Here is a 20,043-nt window from a genome sequence, read left to right on the forward strand (position 1 = left end):
AATTCAGCCCCCAGCACACTTCAGTCGCCAACCTCGTCCCATGGAGGGCTGTGGGCTTCCAGCCCCGCTCCCCCATTCCTGCACCCCACCGTTCAGCCCTGGGGGTCTCCCCATCCACAGCACCTGGTCACTGGCCATGTCCCAGCAACGTGGCAGGCACGGAGGGCACACCAAGGTGACGCTGGCACCCTTCAGGCCCAGGAAGTTGGCACTGCCCACAGCTGGTTGTTGATTTTGGAAATTGGCTGTATGGGAACATGATATTTTTGGTGTCCAATGCAACAGGGAAGAGAACACACAAGAGCTAACATTATGAACAAGATTAAGACATCAGTATGAAGAGCCCCAATTCCCCATGGGGACAGGACAGGAGCCCCTCACCACTGACCGCGCCCCCAACCACATGGCTATATAGACAGGCCGCGGGGCCGGGTCACCAGACCCTGCAAGTCTCCAGCTGTCGCCAAACCCAGACAGAAGGTGCTGTGGACATGCAGCTCCTACTACTGACCGTGGGCCTGGCACTGATCTGTGGCCTCCAGGCTCAGGAGGGAAACCATGAGGAGCCCCAGGGAGGCCTAGAGGAGGTGAGCCCCATTAGGGTGCTGGCCGGTGGGCGGGAGGTGGCCCCACCCTGAATGAGCATCGGAGTTGGTGGGTGGCCTGGCTGAGGCGGCAGCCTCATGGGTCCTCCGGGGAGCAGGGCTGCGGGTAGGAATCTTGGCCTCAGGCAGCCAGATACGTGGCCCCCGAGTTCATGCACAGGAAGCAGGGCTGAGGCCTGTACTCCCTGGTCAGCCCTGTATGACACCCTGCTGGGTACCACTGCCCCTGGCCTACCACCGCAGGCCCAGGCAGACAGAGGACCGGAGCCTAGACTCCACTTTTGGAGATTTGTTAATGAGCCATAGGGCGAGCCCATGATTGGGTAATCTGTTGGGGAGTCCATGGCAGGAGGATCACGTGGGGGAGTCCACAGTGGAGGGGAAGATCTGTGGGGGAGTCCATGATGGGGGGGATCAGTAGGGAGGGGGTCCGAAGGCAACAATGGGGGCTGGAGCACCTGCCAGGGTCTTGGAAGGAGCCCTAAGCTGAGTCTAGAAGGGAATGAACCATCCGCTGGGGCCGAGGGGGCAAGTGCTGAGCTGGGACCCATAGGGCCAGAAGCCCTGGACACGCCTCCTCCTCATGCTCACCCCCGCCAGCTGGTCCACTGGCCCAGATGGGGTGGGGGCGGAACATGGGGACTGACCTTGAATCTGCCAGCCACCAGCAGCATCACGGGCTTTCCTGGGCGCAGCGTGAACAGGCTGCGGACATGGGGTGGGGCAGGGGAGGGCAGGGTCCCCAACTCACTCTGTTCTCTCGCTGCCCACAGCTGTCTGGGAGGTGGCACTCCGTTGCCCTGGCCTCCAACAAGTCCGATCTGATCAGACCCCAGGGGCACTTCAGGGTTTTGATCCACAGCATGAGCGCAAAGGACGGCAACCTGCACGGGGATATCCTCATACCGTGGGTGCAGGGCACAAAGGGGCGTGGGGGTGCGGTGGAGTTGCAGGGTGGATGGGGCTGGCCCTGGTGAGGGGACAGTAACACTGCTGCTCAGGAGAAGCATCAGAGGTCTGATTCGGCCACCCTCCTGCCCCCTCTCAGCACAGGGTCCCCAGTCAGGACATGTGTGGGCAGTGGGGGGCAGGGAGGCTGCTGTCACTGAGGTGGGGGTTCCCTCAGCTGCTGACCCAGCATCCAGGCATCAAAGGAGGCCAGAGCCAGAGGAGGGGAGGGCAGCCCAGGAGCAAAGAGGACCAATGTCACCTTTAAGGGATCGAATGGATGTGCTTGTCAAACCCCTCAGAGCCTACACAGAAAGTAGTGACTGTCACCGTGGGCAAATGATACTTTCATTTAAAACATGAAAAGGGGGCCTCGGCCTCTGCAGTGGCGCTGCTGGGGGCGGGGGCAGCAAGCAAGCGCTAGGAGATCTGTTGCTTCTGGAGCCTCCGATGGCCGCTGTGGCCAGCAGCCAGCATCCTCTGACGCAGGGTCACAGGGTTGGAGGTCGAGCCTTCTAACGTGAGGAAGCTCTCGGAGACGGAGGCAGACTCGACCTCAAAACTTCGGTTCAGGAAAGCTTGCAAGCTTGCTGCAGGAGGTCATCCTTACGCTGGACCAGCATGCGCTGCCTCTGGCCTGCAGACTTGGGGAAGTGGCTCCCCAGGCCTCCAAGTCTTCCCCCTCACTGGAGGCTCCGCCTCCACCTCACTGAAATCCAAGGCCTCCTCCAGCCAGGGACTGAGGTCTAATGGTGCACACCCAGTCAAAGGGCATCTTGGAAAAGTCACTCTTGGTTTGATATGTGGAGCAGAGGAGGGGGAAGGCCAGGACCAGACAGTGGGAGGAGGTGACATCCAGAACTGCCTGCTGAGCCCCAACCCGGAGCTGGCTTCCTTTCCGTTCACGCTGGTGCTTCTGCAGCTCACGAGTCCCCGCACCCCGCCCCCACGCGTCCATCCCCACTCCGGGTTTCAGGGTCCCCCACCCACCCCAGGCATGGGGGCTGAGTAGCAAGCTTTAGTTTCCAGTTTTAATTCCTTCATCAAGTAGATTAGGCAATGCCGAGGCCTGTGGTTCTGGTCCTTAGAGAAAATGAGGACCTTACGAACGAGGCCAGTCACTGTTAGAGAGCTTTCTTGGAGAGATAAAGATCTCTTTTGTATCTTTAAAAAAATAAAAAATAAAATAAAATAAAATAAAATAAATAAATAATAAAACACGAAAAGGGGCAGGTGGACACAGTAAGCTCACCTACCTCTGTCTGCAGGCAGGACGGCCAGTGCGAGAAAGTCTCCCTCACTGCATTCAAGACTGCCACCAGCAACAAATTTGACCTGGAGTGTAAGTGTGGTAGGCTCCCCGAGGTCATGGCCCCACCGAGAGGTAGGGCTCCTGGGCTTAGAGCCCTGCGGCAAGGACCGGGCAGCTCCACGCCTGGGGGTCAGGTAGGCATCCAGACTCAGGCCCCCAGCCCGGCAGGGTACAGGCAGCTCCTCTCAGGGGACAGAGCCCACTTCCACACCCAGGTCCCCCAAGACCAGGCAGGACATGGGGCACCACCCCCACAGAAAGTGGACGGGTGTCCCTCCCAGGTGGGCCTGCAATCATCCCCCCCCCCCCGGGGTGGCCATCCATCTCCCAGCCTGTGTCAGCCCCACTATCCTCCACAGACTGGGGACACAATGACCTGTACCTGGCAGAGGTAGACCCCAAGAGCTACCTGATTCTCTACATGATCAACCAGTACAACGATGACACCAGCCTGGTGGCTCACCTGATGGGTATGTGTGGTCCCTTCCAGAGCCATCCAGACTGGCTGGACTCAGGTCCACCCCTCACGTTGGATATGGGCCTATGGCTCCCGCAGCAGTAGCGGGCTAACTAGGTCTGGAGAGGTTGGGACCAGACCCCGGCCAAAGGCTCCAGCCACAGCCACACTCCTGCTCAGCCTCACCCCTGCAGCCCCAGGCGCCTGTTCACACCTGTACACGCTGGCTCACATGGCCCCCTCACCAGGACCATCCCATGACCGGGGCTCCACCTCCACACCTTTCTGGGCAGCGGGGGAGGGGACAGTCACTTCATCTTATGTCATCCCAAGAGAAGAAGTCTCTCCCCACATCAGCCCCAATTTTCCATGACACATGGCCTCTCCTCTCAGTCCCCAAGAGCTGGTCCCCCTACACCCCCTGGGGCCAAGGCCCTGCTCTGGTGCCCCTACCCCCACCCCCATGTTCCCCTGCAGTCCGGGACCTCAGCAGGCAGCAGGACTTCCTACCGGCATTCAAATCCGTATGTGAAGACATCGGTCTGCACAAGGACCAGATTGTGGTTCTGAGCGCTGAAGGTGAGGCCCGCTGCCCTCCGGCCCACCCCCACCCCTTGGGTCCCCTCAGGTCAGCGGCCACCCAGCAGACTGGGGCCAGGCAGGCACTCACTCCTGGTCACTGTGCCCCGCAGATCGCTGCCAGGGTTCCAGAGACTAGGGCCTCAGCCCACGCAGGTGAGTGGTGGCGCCTGGAGCTGCACCCCGCAGGGCTTCTCCAGGGGCCCTGGAGGTGGATGGAGCCCCTACCCTGGTCCCTGAGCTGCCTTCAGAGCCCAGAACTACCCCCCCATCCTCTGCCACCCTGTGCACAGAGAGCCAAGCAGCAGGATCTCACCTGCCTGAGGACTCAGACCTGTAGGCTCGGGGACACCGTACTCAGCTCTGCGTCCCTCTCTGCGAACCCTCCAGGTGATCCCAGCAACAACACCCACCTGTGCTTCCATGTGCGGCCCTGTCCAGCCTGCCCCCACTCCCTGCCTGGGCAGCCACACACTCCCCAGCCCCCTGCTATGGTCCCTCCTTGCATAATAAAGGACATTCCTTTCAAAAGATGACTGCAGAGTCCAAGTTGTCTAGAGGTCATTTCTTCTGGGGCTGCAGAAATGAGCAGAGGGAAATGCGAACCATCTTCCTGAATCTGAGCTGTCCCTGAGGCTGAGTGCCCGCAGAACCCAGGCAGAAAGTGTTGCCAGGTGATGGGGCACACATTCATTACAGCTTCAGCCTCTCAAGTGTGCAAAATGCATCCCCTGGGACTCTTAGCATGAAATAATAGAAGGTCTTACACAGACACACACATGCACACACAGCTTCAGCAGTAAATGGAATGTTGGCTCTTACATATGAACCACGCTGAGGCAGGACTGCCTGCAGGCACAGCTGTATCCAGGGCAGAAGAGCCATCTTTGTCTCCTGCCTGTTTTCTTTCTTTCCTTGTTTGCTCCATTCTCAGGCTGCACATACGGCTGCCAGTGGCCACAGACCACTCCTCTTCCCTCGAGGTACAGTGTAACCAATTTGTCCTCTCTTCAAAGTCCCTGTAGAAGCCTCAGCGCTGCAGCCCACAGGCCTGTTCAGGTTCTGGCCCCTCTTGCGTTCATCTCCAAATGGAGAACAGTGAGGCACTTGTGCTTCTCGGCAGCCAGGCCCGAGTCACACGTCCTCTCTAGAGTCTGGGGTGGGGGTAGCTTCACAAGCCCAGGATCTGAGAAGAGAGGGTGGTCCTCATGAGGAAGGGCTTGGTGGGTGGGGCGTGGAGGCACGGGTCCACAAGCTGCCACCTCTGTCCCGTGCCTCCTCCCAGTGATCTGACTGCACTTCTATCCCCTATACCCTCAGCGCCCCCAGGTCCAACCAGGGCCTGGTCACAGCACCTGCTCCAGATCCAAGGGGTGGGAGATGGGGCTTCCTGTCACCAGGGCCAAGGAGAAATCTGGAGGACCCCCCTCCACGAGCAAGAATGAGAGTAAACTCCTAAATCAGCCGTTCTGGTGGCAGTGGGGCCAATGGGCCACTCAGGGTACTGCCCAAAGATGCACAGGGGGTGCTCCTCCCCCCATGGGACCCTGGGACAATCCCTTGGAGCACACAACCAAGGGTGCAGGGGCCCAGGGGACAGGCCGGCAGGCGAGCCATCCTGGCTGTCCCTCTGCCCTGCAGCTCTGACAAGGGCTCTCCGGGCCAAAGTCCTCCCTACGGGCTCTGCTTTGGTCCACACAACCAGCCAGCTCCCAAAGCCAACCACACATAAAGACCATGGAGAAGCAGCTCACCATAGGAAATCCTCAAGGATCCAGAACGCCTCAGCTCACCGGCAGGGAAACTCTGAGGACACCAAGGAGGTGGCCTGGGCACCATCAGCTCAGCAACAATTGAGGAAAACTCACCAGCTCTTTATGATGCTCACCCTGAATGGCAACGTGACAACAGCTACTGAGCTGGACCTGGGTGGGCTCTCTGAGTCCCAAGCCCCATGGGAAGGGGAACCCGTCCTACAGAACTACCTCCACTTGGAGAAGCAAAAGCGATTCCAATGTGCTCTCAGTCGCTTGAGAAATTCAGGCAAAGACCAGGACAAAGGAAAGACAGGACAGCGTGCAGAGAGATAATCCGGAGACTCTGAAACGGGCCAAGACCCGAGTACAGCACCGTGCCACCCGCCAGGGACACGTACCGCCTAGAGGCGAGGGAAGCAGCCCTGCCTCGTAGAGAAGGGAGTATCTCTGGCAGGAAGAACCAGGTAGCAGGGACACAGATTCGAGAAAGTTATTATAAGACAATCATGTCAACAGAGCAGAGAGGAAACACAGACACTCACTCTGTATTAGCAATCATTTCTACCAACTACAAGGCACCACCAACTGTGACCAGGGCTTCAGAAACAGGATGTACTGGCGGGGCCTGGCAGCGGTGAGGCGCCAGGCTGTCCTCAGGCCTCTCCTCGACAGCAGGCAAAGGCCAAGGCCCGAGGAGGTCAGGTGGCCCCACATACCGGGTCTAGGAGCATCACCAAACAAGCATCGGGGACATTGGGACAGATGCCCAGCCTGGGCTGTGTGCTAGGTCCCCTGCCTAGAGGGATGACAGCAAACACACAAAGGAGGAGAAGCCATCGGCATGGAGGCCCAGGCTACCTGCACTCACCCGGAGGATGCCTGGCTTAGTACAGCCTGGACTTCGGGGGATGGGAGGGGGGCCCAGCCCCCAAGTCCTGCCAGTGATGGAGGGGGGGGCCCAGGTGTGAGGCTCACACACACTGACTGACTTCTGTGGACACGGTCAAAGGGGAGAGAAGGTCTTTGCTCCCAGGAAGTGGAAGTCTGGAGGGGGTGTGACATCCAACCACTCCAGAAGCCCCTGGGGACTGGGAGCCACACGTTAACCCACAGCTGGGAGAAATGCACCCTGGCCCTGCACCCAGAGATGGTATCCCTGGGCAGGAAAGTGGTAACCAGACAGGGAGCTCCCCTGGGCCCCCAAGGGGACTCCCGAGGGTGAGGGGGCAAGTGGCTCCATCACCAGTGATATGCCTGTAGTGTCCGGGACCTCAGCCCGAGGCCCCTTCCACCCCTCACAGCCCTTCCCACACTGGGAGCCAGGCTGGAGGAGCTCCCTGCTTCTGTTCCCCTGAACTGCATTGGGTGTCAGGACACACGCTCCACGGCTGCCAGTCACACCCCACTGCCAGGGGCGGTCGCAGGATTCCAGAGCAGGAACATGACACGCTTGGCGTGACCTGGCTCCTGGCATCCCCAGCGGGGCTATGCCCAGAGGGCAGCACAGAGACCAGGATACAAGCTATTGCTCATCAAGATGAGAAAACCAACACCCTCCCCAGGGGTGCTGACGAGCTCCCTGACACAGGGATGCTGAACCTGACACAGGGTCAGGGGGGTGACTGGAACCACTGGGGGACTCTGGGCACAGAAAGTGCCCTCCGGACTTGTTTTTGGCACCTGGCTCTCCTGACAATGGTCCAAGCAGGGTTCAGGGAGCCCCCGATACCACGAGCAGCAGTCTCATTGCACAACCGAGTGCGCCTTTCCACAAGAAGGTCATGTGCTCTCTCTCTACCTGCAAAGGGCTCCATGACCCAGAAGAGAAAGATTTCTCCCTGGAGTGAGGGTGGGCTGCTAAGTGCCATCTGCCAGCTATGGACACTCAGGGGCTGGTGTGCACCCTGGGTAAGTTTGGGATACGGGTGGAACTGGGAGCCCCAGAGAGGGACCACAGTGCACACAGGCTGGGCCTGAGCAGGTGCTCCCATCCCTGGTTGGAGAATTCTGGGCCGTGGAGGCTCTGCATTCACCTGGAAGCCCTTGGCCTCTCTGATCAGAGCACCCCTGCCCAGCACAAACGGGCCTCTCCCAGCTCTGGAGGTCAGAAGTCCCAGGTCAGTCTCACTGGGCTAAAACCAAGGTGCCAGCAGGCCCACGCTCCCTGCAGAGGCTCTTGGAAGGGACCCGGTTCCTTACCTCCATCTAGGGCAGCAGGCTGCTCCTGCTTCGTGTCCCTCCCTCCTACTTCAGGAGCAAAGCCCCTTCAAACCTCTCCCCACACAAATTCTTCCTTTTGTGTCAAATATCCCACAGCGTCTCTACCACAAGGACGCTTGTCATTAGGATTAGAGCTCAGCGGCTGATCCAGGATCACCTCCCCAACCCCATCTCCAAGGACGCCTCCTGAACCCACTGCTAGAGCATGTTCACACGGGGACCTGCCATCTCTGTGGTCCTTCTATGCTGTCCGGAGGGACGATGAGACACAGCCAGTACAGATGTAGATTTGGACGGAAATGACTGCGTGCATAGCCACAGAATTCCCCAGTCGGCACTGTGTGTAGAACACCTGCCCCTCGGGGACACAGGGCATCCACCACACATACCATGGCATGGCCTGTCACGCACAAGCCTCAGCACCTCCCAGAGGATCGAAGTCACGCAAGAGGAATCCCTTTTCTCTTCTGCTGTTAAACTTCTTCCACCAAATGACTGATTATGCTGTAGTTTAAGAGGAAAAAATCAAGTTACTATAATATATCCATTGAAGAACTCACACGAGGATCTATAAAGGACTCCAACAAATCAACGGCAAAAAGCAAGCCATCCAAATAAAAAACAGGCAGCAAATGGGAACAGACACTTCACAAAATATGACATATATGTGAGTAGCCAGTAGGTCCACAGAAAGGTGCTCAACGCCATTAGTCATCAGAAATGCTAAGGAAAACCAAGGTGTCCTGCCACTTCACACCCACAAAACAGCTAAAATTAAGGGCTGACTCATCCAACACTGGTGACAATGTGAGGCAAGAACTCTCCAACATGGTCTTAGGGATACAAAGTGGCCCAGCTACTATGGGACATTTGGAGAGTTTTTTTTTACTAACATTGGAAGTGCATCTACTCATGACCCAGCAATTCCACTCGTAAATACTCCAGTAAGAATTTAGCTTTTTTATTTAGTATTTATTTTTTTTTATTTAGTATTTAATACAGAGTACTTGCTTAGTGTTTAGTGCTACTTTGTACTCAGCACCTAAATAAACAGGATTACGAGTTACTGAAGGACTCAGGCAATAGCCAAAAGCCAGAAGTAACCCCAATGTCCACAGAAAGCATGGATGGACGACCCATGGGACAGCCTCACACAGGAGGCTCTGTGGTGGGGACACAAGGCAACACAGCCCTACGTAAAGAAGGAAGTCTCTCTGTTTGCAGATGGTATGAACTTATGCAGAGAAAGCTTTCAACCTCCACGTACAAGGGTCAGAATAATCAATGCATTCGGCCAAGTTGCAGCATAAAGAATCAACATAAGCACATCGGTTGTGTTTCTATTCACAAACAGTGAACAATCTGAAAGGAAGGGTGACAACAATTAGATTCACAACAGCATTGAAAAGAACAAAATACTTAGGGATGAACTTAACCAAGGAGGCAAAAAGCCTTTTCCACTGAAAACCACCAAACAGGAAAGAGACGAAAGAAGATGTAAGCAGATGGAAACACATCCCATGTTCGTGGATCGGAAGCCACAAAATTGCTAAAATTTCAGTATCTCCCAAAGCAATCAATGCATGAATTCAACACAATCCCTCTCAAAATCCTAATGGTGTCCTTTTGCAGAAATAGGAAAGCCCATCATACATGCATATGGACCTCCTGAGGGCACCAGAGTGCCAACATGGTCCTGGAAAAGGAGGACAATCTGGAGGTCCTGCAGGTCCTCACTTTAAAACCTACTACAAAGCTGGACATACAGACTGAGGCAGAATGCCTTGGAAAGGAACCCTGTCCTACATGGTCAGGCGGCTTTGACGAGGGTACCAAGACCACACAGTGGGGAAAGGACAGTCTTCTCCCCAGACAGGACAATGACCTCCACGGGCAATGAAACAAGGTGAACCCTTAGCTCACGCCATGCACAACAGTGAGCTTGAGGTGGACCACACCTGACATCTATAGCTAGAATGTTCTAGAAAAGGTATTGGGGGAATGCCTGGGTGGATCAATGGTTGAGCATCTGCCCGCATCAGGCTTCCTGCATGGAGCCTGCTTCTCCCCCTACCTGTGTCTCTGCCTCTCTCTCTCTCTCTCTCTCTCTGTCTCTCTGTCTCTCTGTCTCTTATGAATAAATAAATACATCTTTAAAAAAAGAAAAAAAAAGGTATTGGGGAAAGCTCTGGACTCTGCATCTGGCCATGACCTCCTGGACATAAATGGAGCCACAACAAATTAAGAACCTTTGTGCATCAAAAGTCATTGTGAGGGATCCCTGGGTGGCGCAGCGGTTTGGCGCCTGCCTTTGGCCCAGGGCGCGATCCTGGAGACCCGGGATCGAATCCCACGTCAGGCTCCCGGTGCATGGAGCCTGCTTCTCCCTCTGCCTGTGTCTCTGCCTCTCTCTCTATCTCTCTGTGACTATCATAAATAAATAAAAATTAAAAAAAAAAAGTCATTGTGAAATGTGAAATAGCAACTGCACAGTGGGGGCAGGTGTCCTCAAACCCTCAGTTGGAGATGGGGTTGGTATTAGGAACGTAGAGCTGTGTGACTCCAGTACAGAAACACTGGTCAAACATGAACCAACAACATGCAGAGACACTTCTCCAAGGACACACAGACGGCCAAGAAGGAAGCACATGGATGCCTGCTCCATACCACTAACCGCAAGGGGGACGCAGACCACAGCCTTGAGCCGAGACCGCACCCACCTGCAGGACACACATGGGGACACACACACACACACACACCGCGGCCAATGGGAACATAAAAGGCATGGCTGCTGTGGAAAATACAGGGGCAGCTTCCCAACACATGAAACACAGAATTATGGTGAAACACAGGAATTCCATGTCTGGGCAGCCCCCCAACAGAACCAAAGGTAGGGAGTCGGGTCCATGCACACCCACACAACCCACAGCACCACTCAGCATGCCCACACACCGATGACCAGGTAACATCATGTGGTGTGGAATATTACTCAGCCACGAGAAGGACATTCTGACACGTGTCACACAACACACGTGAGCGCTAAACACAGTACGCTCAGTGAGGTAGGCCAGGCCACAAAAGGTTGGACCCCATTTAAGTGAGGGCTCTGGCTGCTCATATTCATAGAGACAGAGCAAAAGGATGAGGGCTCAGGTGGGGGCAGGAGCATCAGTGTTTCTGGAGGACAGAGTGTCAGTTTGGGAAGCAAAGAGAGTTCTAGAAGCAGACGGTGGTGCCAGTTGCACAACACTGTGAGTACACTGAACACCACAGAGCTGTGGTTTTAAACGGTTATGAGGGCAAATCTGTGATCCAGATGCTGCCACAATAAAGAATAAGTTCATTCATTTAAAAAGTAATGTGGGGACGCCTGGGTGGCTCCGTGGTGGAGCATCTGCCTTCGGCTCAGGGTGTGACCCCAGGGTCCTGGGATCAAGTTCCGCATCGGACTCCCCATGAGGAACCTGCTTCTCCCTCTGCCTGTATCTCTGCCTCTCTCTGTGTGTCTCTCATGAATAAATAACTAAAATGCTAAAAAAAAAAAAAAAAAGTAATGTGGATGACTCTTAAATGTAGTATTTCACCAAAATACACAAATACATGTGTCCTGTAAGATACCGTTTTTATAAACTTCAAAAACAGACAAAATGATAATAAGGTGCTGGGGATGCACAGTGAGTGGGAGGAAGTGCTTCCCGAGATCCAGGGAAGGGCTGTACCTGCGGGGTGATCCATGGTGGGGGCAGGGGGGTCCTGAAGACCAGCATCCTGCAAGAAAGCTGCCTTAGCAGCCGGGCTGGGTGAACCACAGGAGCCGCGGTGCGTCTTGGTGGTCAGTGTTCATGATGAAAAGTTAAAGTCCAGTCTCTCTGTCAGACATGCCCACCGTGCAAGGGACACTGCCACCCCGTGGATTTGTACATGCTTGTGCACATGCCTCCATGGACAGACCAAGGTCGGAACTCAAAGGCCGGCAAGTGCTGGGTACCTACCCCTCATCCCAAGATGCCTCCTGGCCAGGGGGACACCGACCTCCAGACACATGCCCCAGTTCATGACGGGCGGGCAAGTGACACTTGGCAGCTGGGTCTCCAGCACTGCAGGGCAGGAGTGATGGGCATCTGAGGTCTCTGGATTCTACTCGCCCAAAAGATGGCAAGCTGGAGAGCCCCAGGGGCAGAAGAGCAGGGCCACTGCAGTAACCCTCTGCGGGACAGCCATGACCAGCTCCTGGCCAACCCCCGCCACAGGGGTCGGCTCTCTGGCTGCTGCAGAGCCATGCCATGGCCCTCAACAGCTACTAGCTGCCCCATGCGGTCAGTCCCGCCCTGGGCCCGTGACCTCCCTGCAGCTTGGAAGGCAGGTGATGCAAACGGGACACATGGACACAATGTGCCCGGCCAGTGGCCACGGTTGGCTGAGGTCACCTGGGCCCGGGGATGAGAATGAAGACGCAAATCCCCACACCTGCCACGAGGACAGAGAACACAAGTGTGTGACCTGCTGGTCCCAGGCTAGAGGCCTCAGAACCGGTCTGTTCCAGGAAGAAGCCACCAGGATACCAGCTTTTGTTTTTGAAAATTAGCATCTCGGGAACCTTTGTTGAAGCGCCAAATGGCACTGCCCTGGGCCCCAGAGGGATGGTAATTGCTGCCAAGGGCCTGGCCTGGAAGGGCCCTTCTGGGAGGGACACTCACAGGGTCCAGGGTCTGAATGAGGATGCTTGTGCAGAGACTGGGGTGACTGGGGGTAAAGCTCCACGTCTGGGACACACCCGTGCCCTGGTCTGAGAAGGGGCGAGGTGCCCCTGACTTCCTCGAGGGGCCACCAACATGAGGGGGGCTGGGATCCCATGTTCCAGGAACACACACTGGCCTGGTTGGGAGGGCCGGGGAAGGCAGGGACAGTGGTGGGGGCCTGACTTGTCACCGTTGATCACAGCAGGACCTCAAGTGACCTGCCCATCTCATTTCTGCATCTATAAAAATAGGAAAGGACTCAGCAAGCTGAGCCAATGCATGGGGCACAAGGTAACTCTCCTGCCAGGTGGGTTGGCCTCCTGGGGCCCCCATCACACACCACCACACACCTGGCTTGACACCACAGAAATGCGCTCTCTCCATTGGGAGGCCCAAGAACCAAACCCCAAGAGTCATCAGCACTGACACTTGTGAGGTTCTGACCTGTGCCTTGCCTCCCCTAGGCTTGGTGGGGCCTGTATCCCCAGCTTGCAGTTGCAACCACTCCCACCTCCATCTTCACCTAGCTCATCCGTCCCTGTGGTACCTGAGCCTGGGTCTCTCCAGCGGTCACTGGATTCAGTGCCCACCCCAATCCAGGGCAATTTCACATCAGGCCTTACCTTAATCTGAAGACTCCAGATAAAGTCACGTTCTGAGGCTTCAGATGGATGTGACTTCTGGGGAGACCCTACTCAGCCCTACTCAGGAAATGCTGCGCATGCCCTGTAACCCCACCAGGAGGGGTCAGTGCCCAGATGCCAGGCCATGGCAATTCCTGAGCATGGAGGACCCCAGCTCAGGGTCTGGCAAAGGACTTCTCCTTGGCCACATGGAGCAGCCCAGCTCGGGCCCCACTCTGTTCCTGGAGCTGCAGGTATATTGAAACTCAACCTGTGCCAAGTGGGCCTGCCTGCCCCCACCAGGACCTCAGGGGAGCAGGAAGGAGATGGGCAACCACAGGTCACAAAGGGAGCTGGGCAGCCACCCCAAAGCTGGGGGGTAAAGACCCTGAAGAAGAGAGGACTCCTTGGGGCAGCAGCTAGTGTCTCACAAGAACACCCCCCCTAAATGCTTTCCAAACTGAAATGGACCCCGAGATCCTAACCTTCCAGACCCTCAATTCGGGGTGTGTCTTGGAAGCCCAACCCCAACCCCGGGGCCTGTAGGCCTCTGGCAGGCAGTGGCTGCTCTGTGGGGCACGGGTTGCCATGGCAGCTGTGAAATGTGAGCAGCAGGTGCTCCTGGCCCTCCTGGGGACAGCATGCACACCTGCCCCATCCCTGGATTTCAGGGGGGCCTGCAGGCACACATCTCTGTGGGGACATATCTAGCAGAGCTCAGGGGCTTTGACAGACCATGTAACTGTCCTCCTGAGGCCTTTGGATCCCCTGACATCCCTGACCCAGGGCATCCACGTTTGCATTAATTCCCATTCTCGTTATTCCAGTTACAGTCGTTTTATTTCCAGCCATTCTGGGGTGCTGGGTGTAGGAGTGTCTATAATCTCAGGACAATTTCCATTTCTCTGGTTACCAATGGGTTGTGCACCATTCCACAGTTTCGGCTGTCACATTGCCTCTTTGTCGAGTAGTGACTTAAGTCTTTTGTCCATTTCTCTGTCACTGCTTTCTCATTGATTTGTGTTCTTTATATGTTGTGGAGAGAAGCCCTTGGCTGATAATAGGAACAGTTTCTTTGTCATTCTGTGGCTGCACTTTTCACCCACTTGTCTTCCAACGAATGAGGGATCTTCATTTCCACCCAGTTCGGTGGCCTTTTGCTAAGAGATCCTGCCTCTTCTGTTCCATCTCTGCAGGCTCCTTTCCTTGAGGCCGTAGGATATGCTCTGCAGCCCTCCTCAGGTTTAGAGATTTGGCTGTGTGGTCTTTCACATCTGGTGGACAGTCCCCCAATGTGGGACATTATTCTTCTTCCTGCAGACCTGCTCTCCACCCACAACCATAGCCCTACAGCTGCAGCCACAGACCCAAGGAAGGGAGGCCCCACGGGAGACGGGAGCTAGAGTCTGGGGCATTCACACCCTACCCTGCAGCGTCCGTCCCAGACGCCCTGCCTGCAGCTCCACGGCAAGTTCCATGCCTGCTTCTCGCTCGGCCCTCCCTCGGGCCCTGGCCCTGACCTCCCCTCACTCTCCCACACCTTCCGTGACTCTGCAGTCACCCCTTCGGCCGTGCCACCTGTTCCTGCTGGGACTTGACCCCCGTCCTGTCATATAGGTGTCCTGTAGCTGCTATAACAAGGGACCACGGACAGGGCTGAAGGAAATAGCCAAGAACTGTGTTCTCCCTATTCTGAGGCCTGAAGGCCCCCGTCCGTGGTCACAGGGCCGCATCCCCTCTGGAGGCTCTGGAGGGGAGACTGGTCCTTCTGGCTCTTTCCAGCTCTGGGGCTGCCTGCACGTGTCAGGCTTCGGGCTGCATCCCCCAACCTCTACTCAATCTTCTATCCCGTGGTGGTCCTCACACCATCTTCCAAGCGACTGTGTCCAAACCTCCCCTCTTTGTAAAGACATCAATCACACTGGGTTGGCCACCCCAGTGTTGTTCTCCTAACTTGATTAACCCACAAAGACCCAACCTCAAAGGAGGTCACATGCTGACGTCCTGGGCACAGATTTCCACCCAGCTCTGGGGTGGGCAAGCACTCAGCACACTGCTGGGATTGCTCTTTGAGCAGGTGTGATGCAGGCTCAGGCCCGTTCTCGTCCCAAATGGCAACCAGCAGCCCAGTCTCAAATATGCTTTTAGCCCATTTCTCTGCAGCACCACCTCACTATAAAAAGTGTCCCCACATGGAAGGATGTGTCTGCTTTCTTTTGCTTTGCATTGGCTCCATCACTAAAACTTTGCAGTAAGAATCCAAGTCAGCAGGAGTGAGCCCCTCCCAACTGAACCGAGGGAGCATCGCAGCAACTGTAACCCTCAGCATGTGGGGACCGCATGGTACACAACCGGCTGGGATTCTAAGATCCTGCTGATGCTGAGGAGGGAGCAGACATTCCTTCAGCACCAAGACTTCTAACCCACTACGCAGTTTGCAATGTATTCAGTTCATCTGAACACCTCAACAGTGGTTGGTAGCCTTCTGGGCAGAAGGTCTGCACAATTTTTTTGTTGGATTTCTCTCCAGTTACTTATTTATTTTTCCAAATTGCAGATAAATTCTCTTCAACCTCCCACTCTGCCTATGCACTGCTCACACACAGAAACGGTCCCGCTTGCACCCACACTCCCACAGCTGCTCACCTTCCTAAACTCGCCATGATGGACTTACCCGCCAGGGATCTCAGGCGCTCTTCCCGCATCACCACACATCTACCCATGACCTCAGTAACACTCCTCGTCGTGCTTCCTTCCGTCCCTTACCAAGGGGCCCATGCTGTGAGCCACAGCAGCGGTCACAGCGTCCTCAGTCCTAACAGGGAGGTTTTCTATGCTTCGCCGAGAGGCAGGGCTGTCGTGGGAACCTGCCGGTTCGCTTCTCTAACAGCGGTAGGGGTGTCCATCACGAATATCGCTGAACCTCGTCAGATGCCTTTCCTGCCACTAACATGATGCTTGTTCGATTTTTTTTCTGCAACCCTCAACGTGAAATACCTTGGTTCTTGTGGCTTAAACCAACCCTACGTTTCTGGGTCAAACCCTGCAAGGTCTCGATAACGTCACCCTTTCCATTATACTGCTGGGCTCGTTTTACATCTGCGTGGGGTCCTGAACCTTTACTCCCGAGGGTGACTTGACACATTCCCTTCCTTGCAACTGTCCTTGTCAGGCTGATACCCAGGTGGCACCACTGTCCTGAGAACAGACCACAGGGAGGCAGAGGCAGCATGGGGACTCAGCACGACCAAGCCACTCAAATCTATTGGTGGCTGTCACAAGGAGATGTCACAGCCCCCCTGGGCTGCCACGTCAGGAGGAGCTCCATGACTCGATGACCCAAGGCCAGCACTAGGGGACACAGACGGGTCGTGGAAGCAGCCCAGGGGCACAGCTGTTCTGGGAAACAGCCTGACTGCCAGCACAGACCGGGCAGGGGCCCGGGGTATAAATGGCCAAGTGGCCATTGTTGGCAGTAGTGTCAACAAATAGAGGGTCACTGTGACAAGTGGGAGGGAAGCTCTGGTGTCTGATGGCCAGCCATGTGGCAGGAGCCCCCTCCCAGTAGGGGACGAAAGGGCGGCTGCCACAGGTTCTAGACACCTTCGTGAAGTGCCGTCAGTCACCCCCCCCAGCAGCCCTGCCTCACCATGATCACACTGCTGGTGCCAATACTAACTCTGCTCAGTGGCCCCCAGGCCCTGTACAAGGGCCCCCAGAACTTCAACTTCAATGAGAATTTGGTAGCCAGCCACAGGTGTGGGTGGGAGGAGGTGGCAGCTGGGGGCAGCAGGAAGGGAACAGGGCAGGGCACCCGCCAGCCCCACTGCTCCCTCTCCTGCACCAACACAACCACCTCCACTCAGCAGGTCAACGGCAACTGGTTCTCGACAGCACAGGCTTCCGATGACCTGGAGCTCCTACAGGAGGACTCGGACATGATGTTCTTCATCCACAAAATCTATGTAATCCTCCAGACCATAGAGTTCCACATCCACAGAAGGAACATCTGGGAAGAGGGTGCAGACGGGGCCATGGTGCAGGGGAACCCTGGGCCCCCTCCCTGGTTGGCCTCCACCTCCCAGACACCAGAGGGCACAGGGGACCTGGTGACACAGGGCAGGGCTGGGCCTTGCTGCCTGAGGACCGGACACATGTCTGACATCCAGCGTGGCCAAGCCCCACCCAGTCCCACTGAAGGGCTCCACGGGCAACAGCACCTCCTCCGGGGGCTGGGTCCCAAGGGATCTTGTCACCCTCTCCCAGGATAGAGGGCATGTGTGTCCCAATCATAGTAACGGCAAGTAAGACAGAAGGAAATTTCAGTATACACTGAGACGTGAGTACAAGCAGTCGGCATCATGCAGCCTGCAGGCAGGGAGCCCCTGGGAGTTGGGACAGCATGTGGCCTTGTAGGAGTGTTCCCAGCTGGCTTCAGCTCCCCTGGGGAACCCCCAGCAGTGCGTGTCTGCAGGGGGTGGGGAGCCCACACCCAGTCCTGCCGCTTCCTGGGGCCTGACCACTCATGAGCACCAAGGTGTCTAAGACTGTGAAGGGACAGCAGGCCTCCCACCCCACCCCCCAGGTCCACAGATGCCGGCCACAACATGATCTTCCTAAAGGACATGGGCCCCCATCGCTTTGCCATCTTCTGTGCTCACAGCAACTGGCATGGGAAGAAGAGGGTGGTGGTGAACACCCTCAGTAAGTGCCCCTGCCCCCCCGCCGGCAGGAGACAGGAGGGACCTCGACTGCCGACTGCCACAGGGCCACGAGGGCCAGGAAAGTAATGAGGTGTTTGACCACAAGGGAGACCTGCCCACATGCCAGTAGCTCGGGTAAGCCCCCTGCTCTCTGCGCCTCCTGTAGCATCAAGGATGGCAAGGACAGTCTTAAGAAAACTCCTGCTTGAGCAAAGGGGTGGTACTCCCACCCAAGCAAAGGCCTGGCGGTCTAGCCAGCAGGTCAGCAGGTCCCATGCTGTAGAGGTGTCGGCTCCCCTGAGACCACCAGGGCCACCGTCTTGCACAAATAAGAAAAGCAAGTAACAGACGGGGTCTGTGCGCCACCTGTGACGCCCCCCTGCTGGCCTCAGAGACCACAGAGCCCTGGGTAAGAAGTAGGCTCCCTCTGTGGAGTGGCAGGGTTAGGGCACAGTAGCTCCGGGAGATGTTTGCATCAAGGACCCAGGTTGGTGGCCTCACCCTGGAGCCCAGGGTCAAGGGCTGGTCAGAGTTTGCAGAGGTGAAGGTCAGAACCAGTGTGTCATTGTCAGGGGCCCAGCGTCCCTGAACCTCTGAGGACACTCCCCTGCCCCTTCCAGCTCCTGGGCCCCTGGCATCCTGAACTGTGTGTCACTCGAAGCCCTGCCTATGTCCCCAGCAGGATTATCCTCTGTTCTCAAACCTCCCTTCCTTCCCCTTAAAAGAACCATTGTCACCGGTTTTTGGGTCCATTCTGAACCACCTTATCCTCAGACCCTTTCCACACCTGCAAAGATCCTGCTTCCAAACTAGGTCCTGTTCCCAAGTTTTGGGGACAGGGACGTGACTGCACCTTTCAGGGGACCCAATCCAGCCATGCATCAAGTGTTAGGGTGATCTGATTTAGTAGACAGCCCTGGGCTGGGCCCCCAGGCTTCAGGGCTGGTGGAGTGGCCTGTACTGGCCCACAAGGTCCCAACAGCTAGAAGCCATCGGCTGCACGCAGGCCAAAAGTTCTGGCTCTTAGAGTGTGGGGATGGCCTGGGGGCACAGGCTCGCTAACTGGGGGCAGAGTGATGCTCAGGGAGCAAGGGGTGGCCGGCCAGCCAGGCAGTCAGGCACCACAGCCACCCCCAATGCGCAAGAACTCTTGGCCCAAAGCTACTTGCTTCTGCTTTGTGGGCAGTGGGTTCCCGGCCAGGGTCACAGGGCTCGTGGCTTGGGTGCACCTTCATTTATGTTCCCCAGGTACCCCTCAAGCATTTGCCTTTACACAAGCCCAAGAACGAGACCCCCATAGGTGTTTCTCAGACACCGGCCGTCCCTCCCTCCAGATGTGGGGTGAACAAAGAAATCCTACCCGGAACAGCAACGGCCGGACCCCACCTGAGGGCCCCGTGTAGCTGTGGGGCCCCCGCCTCCTCTGCAGCCTGGCATGGGACCCTCTCAGGCACCCCTCCACTCTGATCACGGCAGCTCCTTCCCCCACGGCCTGCCTGCACCCTGAGAATCCAGGGCCGTCTCCAAGCTCCCAGAACCCCCCCTGCCCATTGTCCCAAATGACCTGCTGGAGGGACAGCCTGCATTGCTCTGCCTGTAGGCTGGACCCCTCCTGTGAGCTTTGATGTCATGCAGAGGTTTAAGAATTACTGCAAAAGCCACAGGATCAGCTCGGCCAACACCATCAGCCTGACCAGAACGGGTGGGCCCCTCACTCCAGCCCTGGGGCCAGAAGGGCACAGCTCACACCTCCACTCAACCACCAGCATCCCTCCTCACAGATCGCACCTGTGTGACCGAGAATAGGTAGGCCGCTGGGCCCCCTGCAGGGGGGCCCTTCCAGGCCAGGGTGGTAAGGAGCACACGGTGCTCCACAGGTGCTGAGCACCCCATCACGCCAGCCACGGGGGGCAGCGGTGTCTGACAGGGCAGAGAGATTCGAGCTGCTGGTTCTGCTGCGTGTGACCCAAGATAGGGGTGTCCACAGGGTCTCCTGAACACAGATGGGTGTCACCTGGAGAAGGGGTGTGACAGAGCAGATGGGGGGTCAGGTCCTGCTCACCGACACACCTCCCCAGTCCCTAGCCCAGGGGCAGGGCC

At 56.6% G+C, this 20,043-nt stretch overlaps 1 protein-coding gene across 1 annotated transcript; it reads left to right on the forward strand.

Annotated features, from left to right (window-relative positions):
* Nucleotides 1-305: 305 nt before the first annotated feature.
* On the forward strand, nucleotides 306-4,400 carry LOC121473909 (minor allergen Can f 2). Its single transcript, XM_041726706.1, has 7 exons — nucleotides 306-587; nucleotides 1,379-1,512; nucleotides 2,822-2,895; nucleotides 3,225-3,335; nucleotides 3,800-3,901; nucleotides 4,015-4,057; nucleotides 4,195-4,400. The coding sequence occupies exons 1-6, from the start codon at nucleotides 336-338 to the stop codon at nucleotides 4,038-4,040; spliced, it is 699 nt and encodes a 232-aa protein (XP_041582640.1). The 5' UTR covers nucleotides 306-335; the 3' UTR covers nucleotides 4,041-4,057; nucleotides 4,195-4,400.
* Nucleotides 4,401-20,043: the final 15,643 nt, after the last annotated feature.

Source organism: Vulpes lagopus, chromosome 12 (assembly GCF_018345385.1).
Source record: "Vulpes lagopus strain Blue_001 chromosome 12, ASM1834538v1, whole genome shotgun sequence".
NCBI lineage: Eukaryota > Metazoa > Chordata > Mammalia > Carnivora > Canidae > Vulpes > Vulpes lagopus.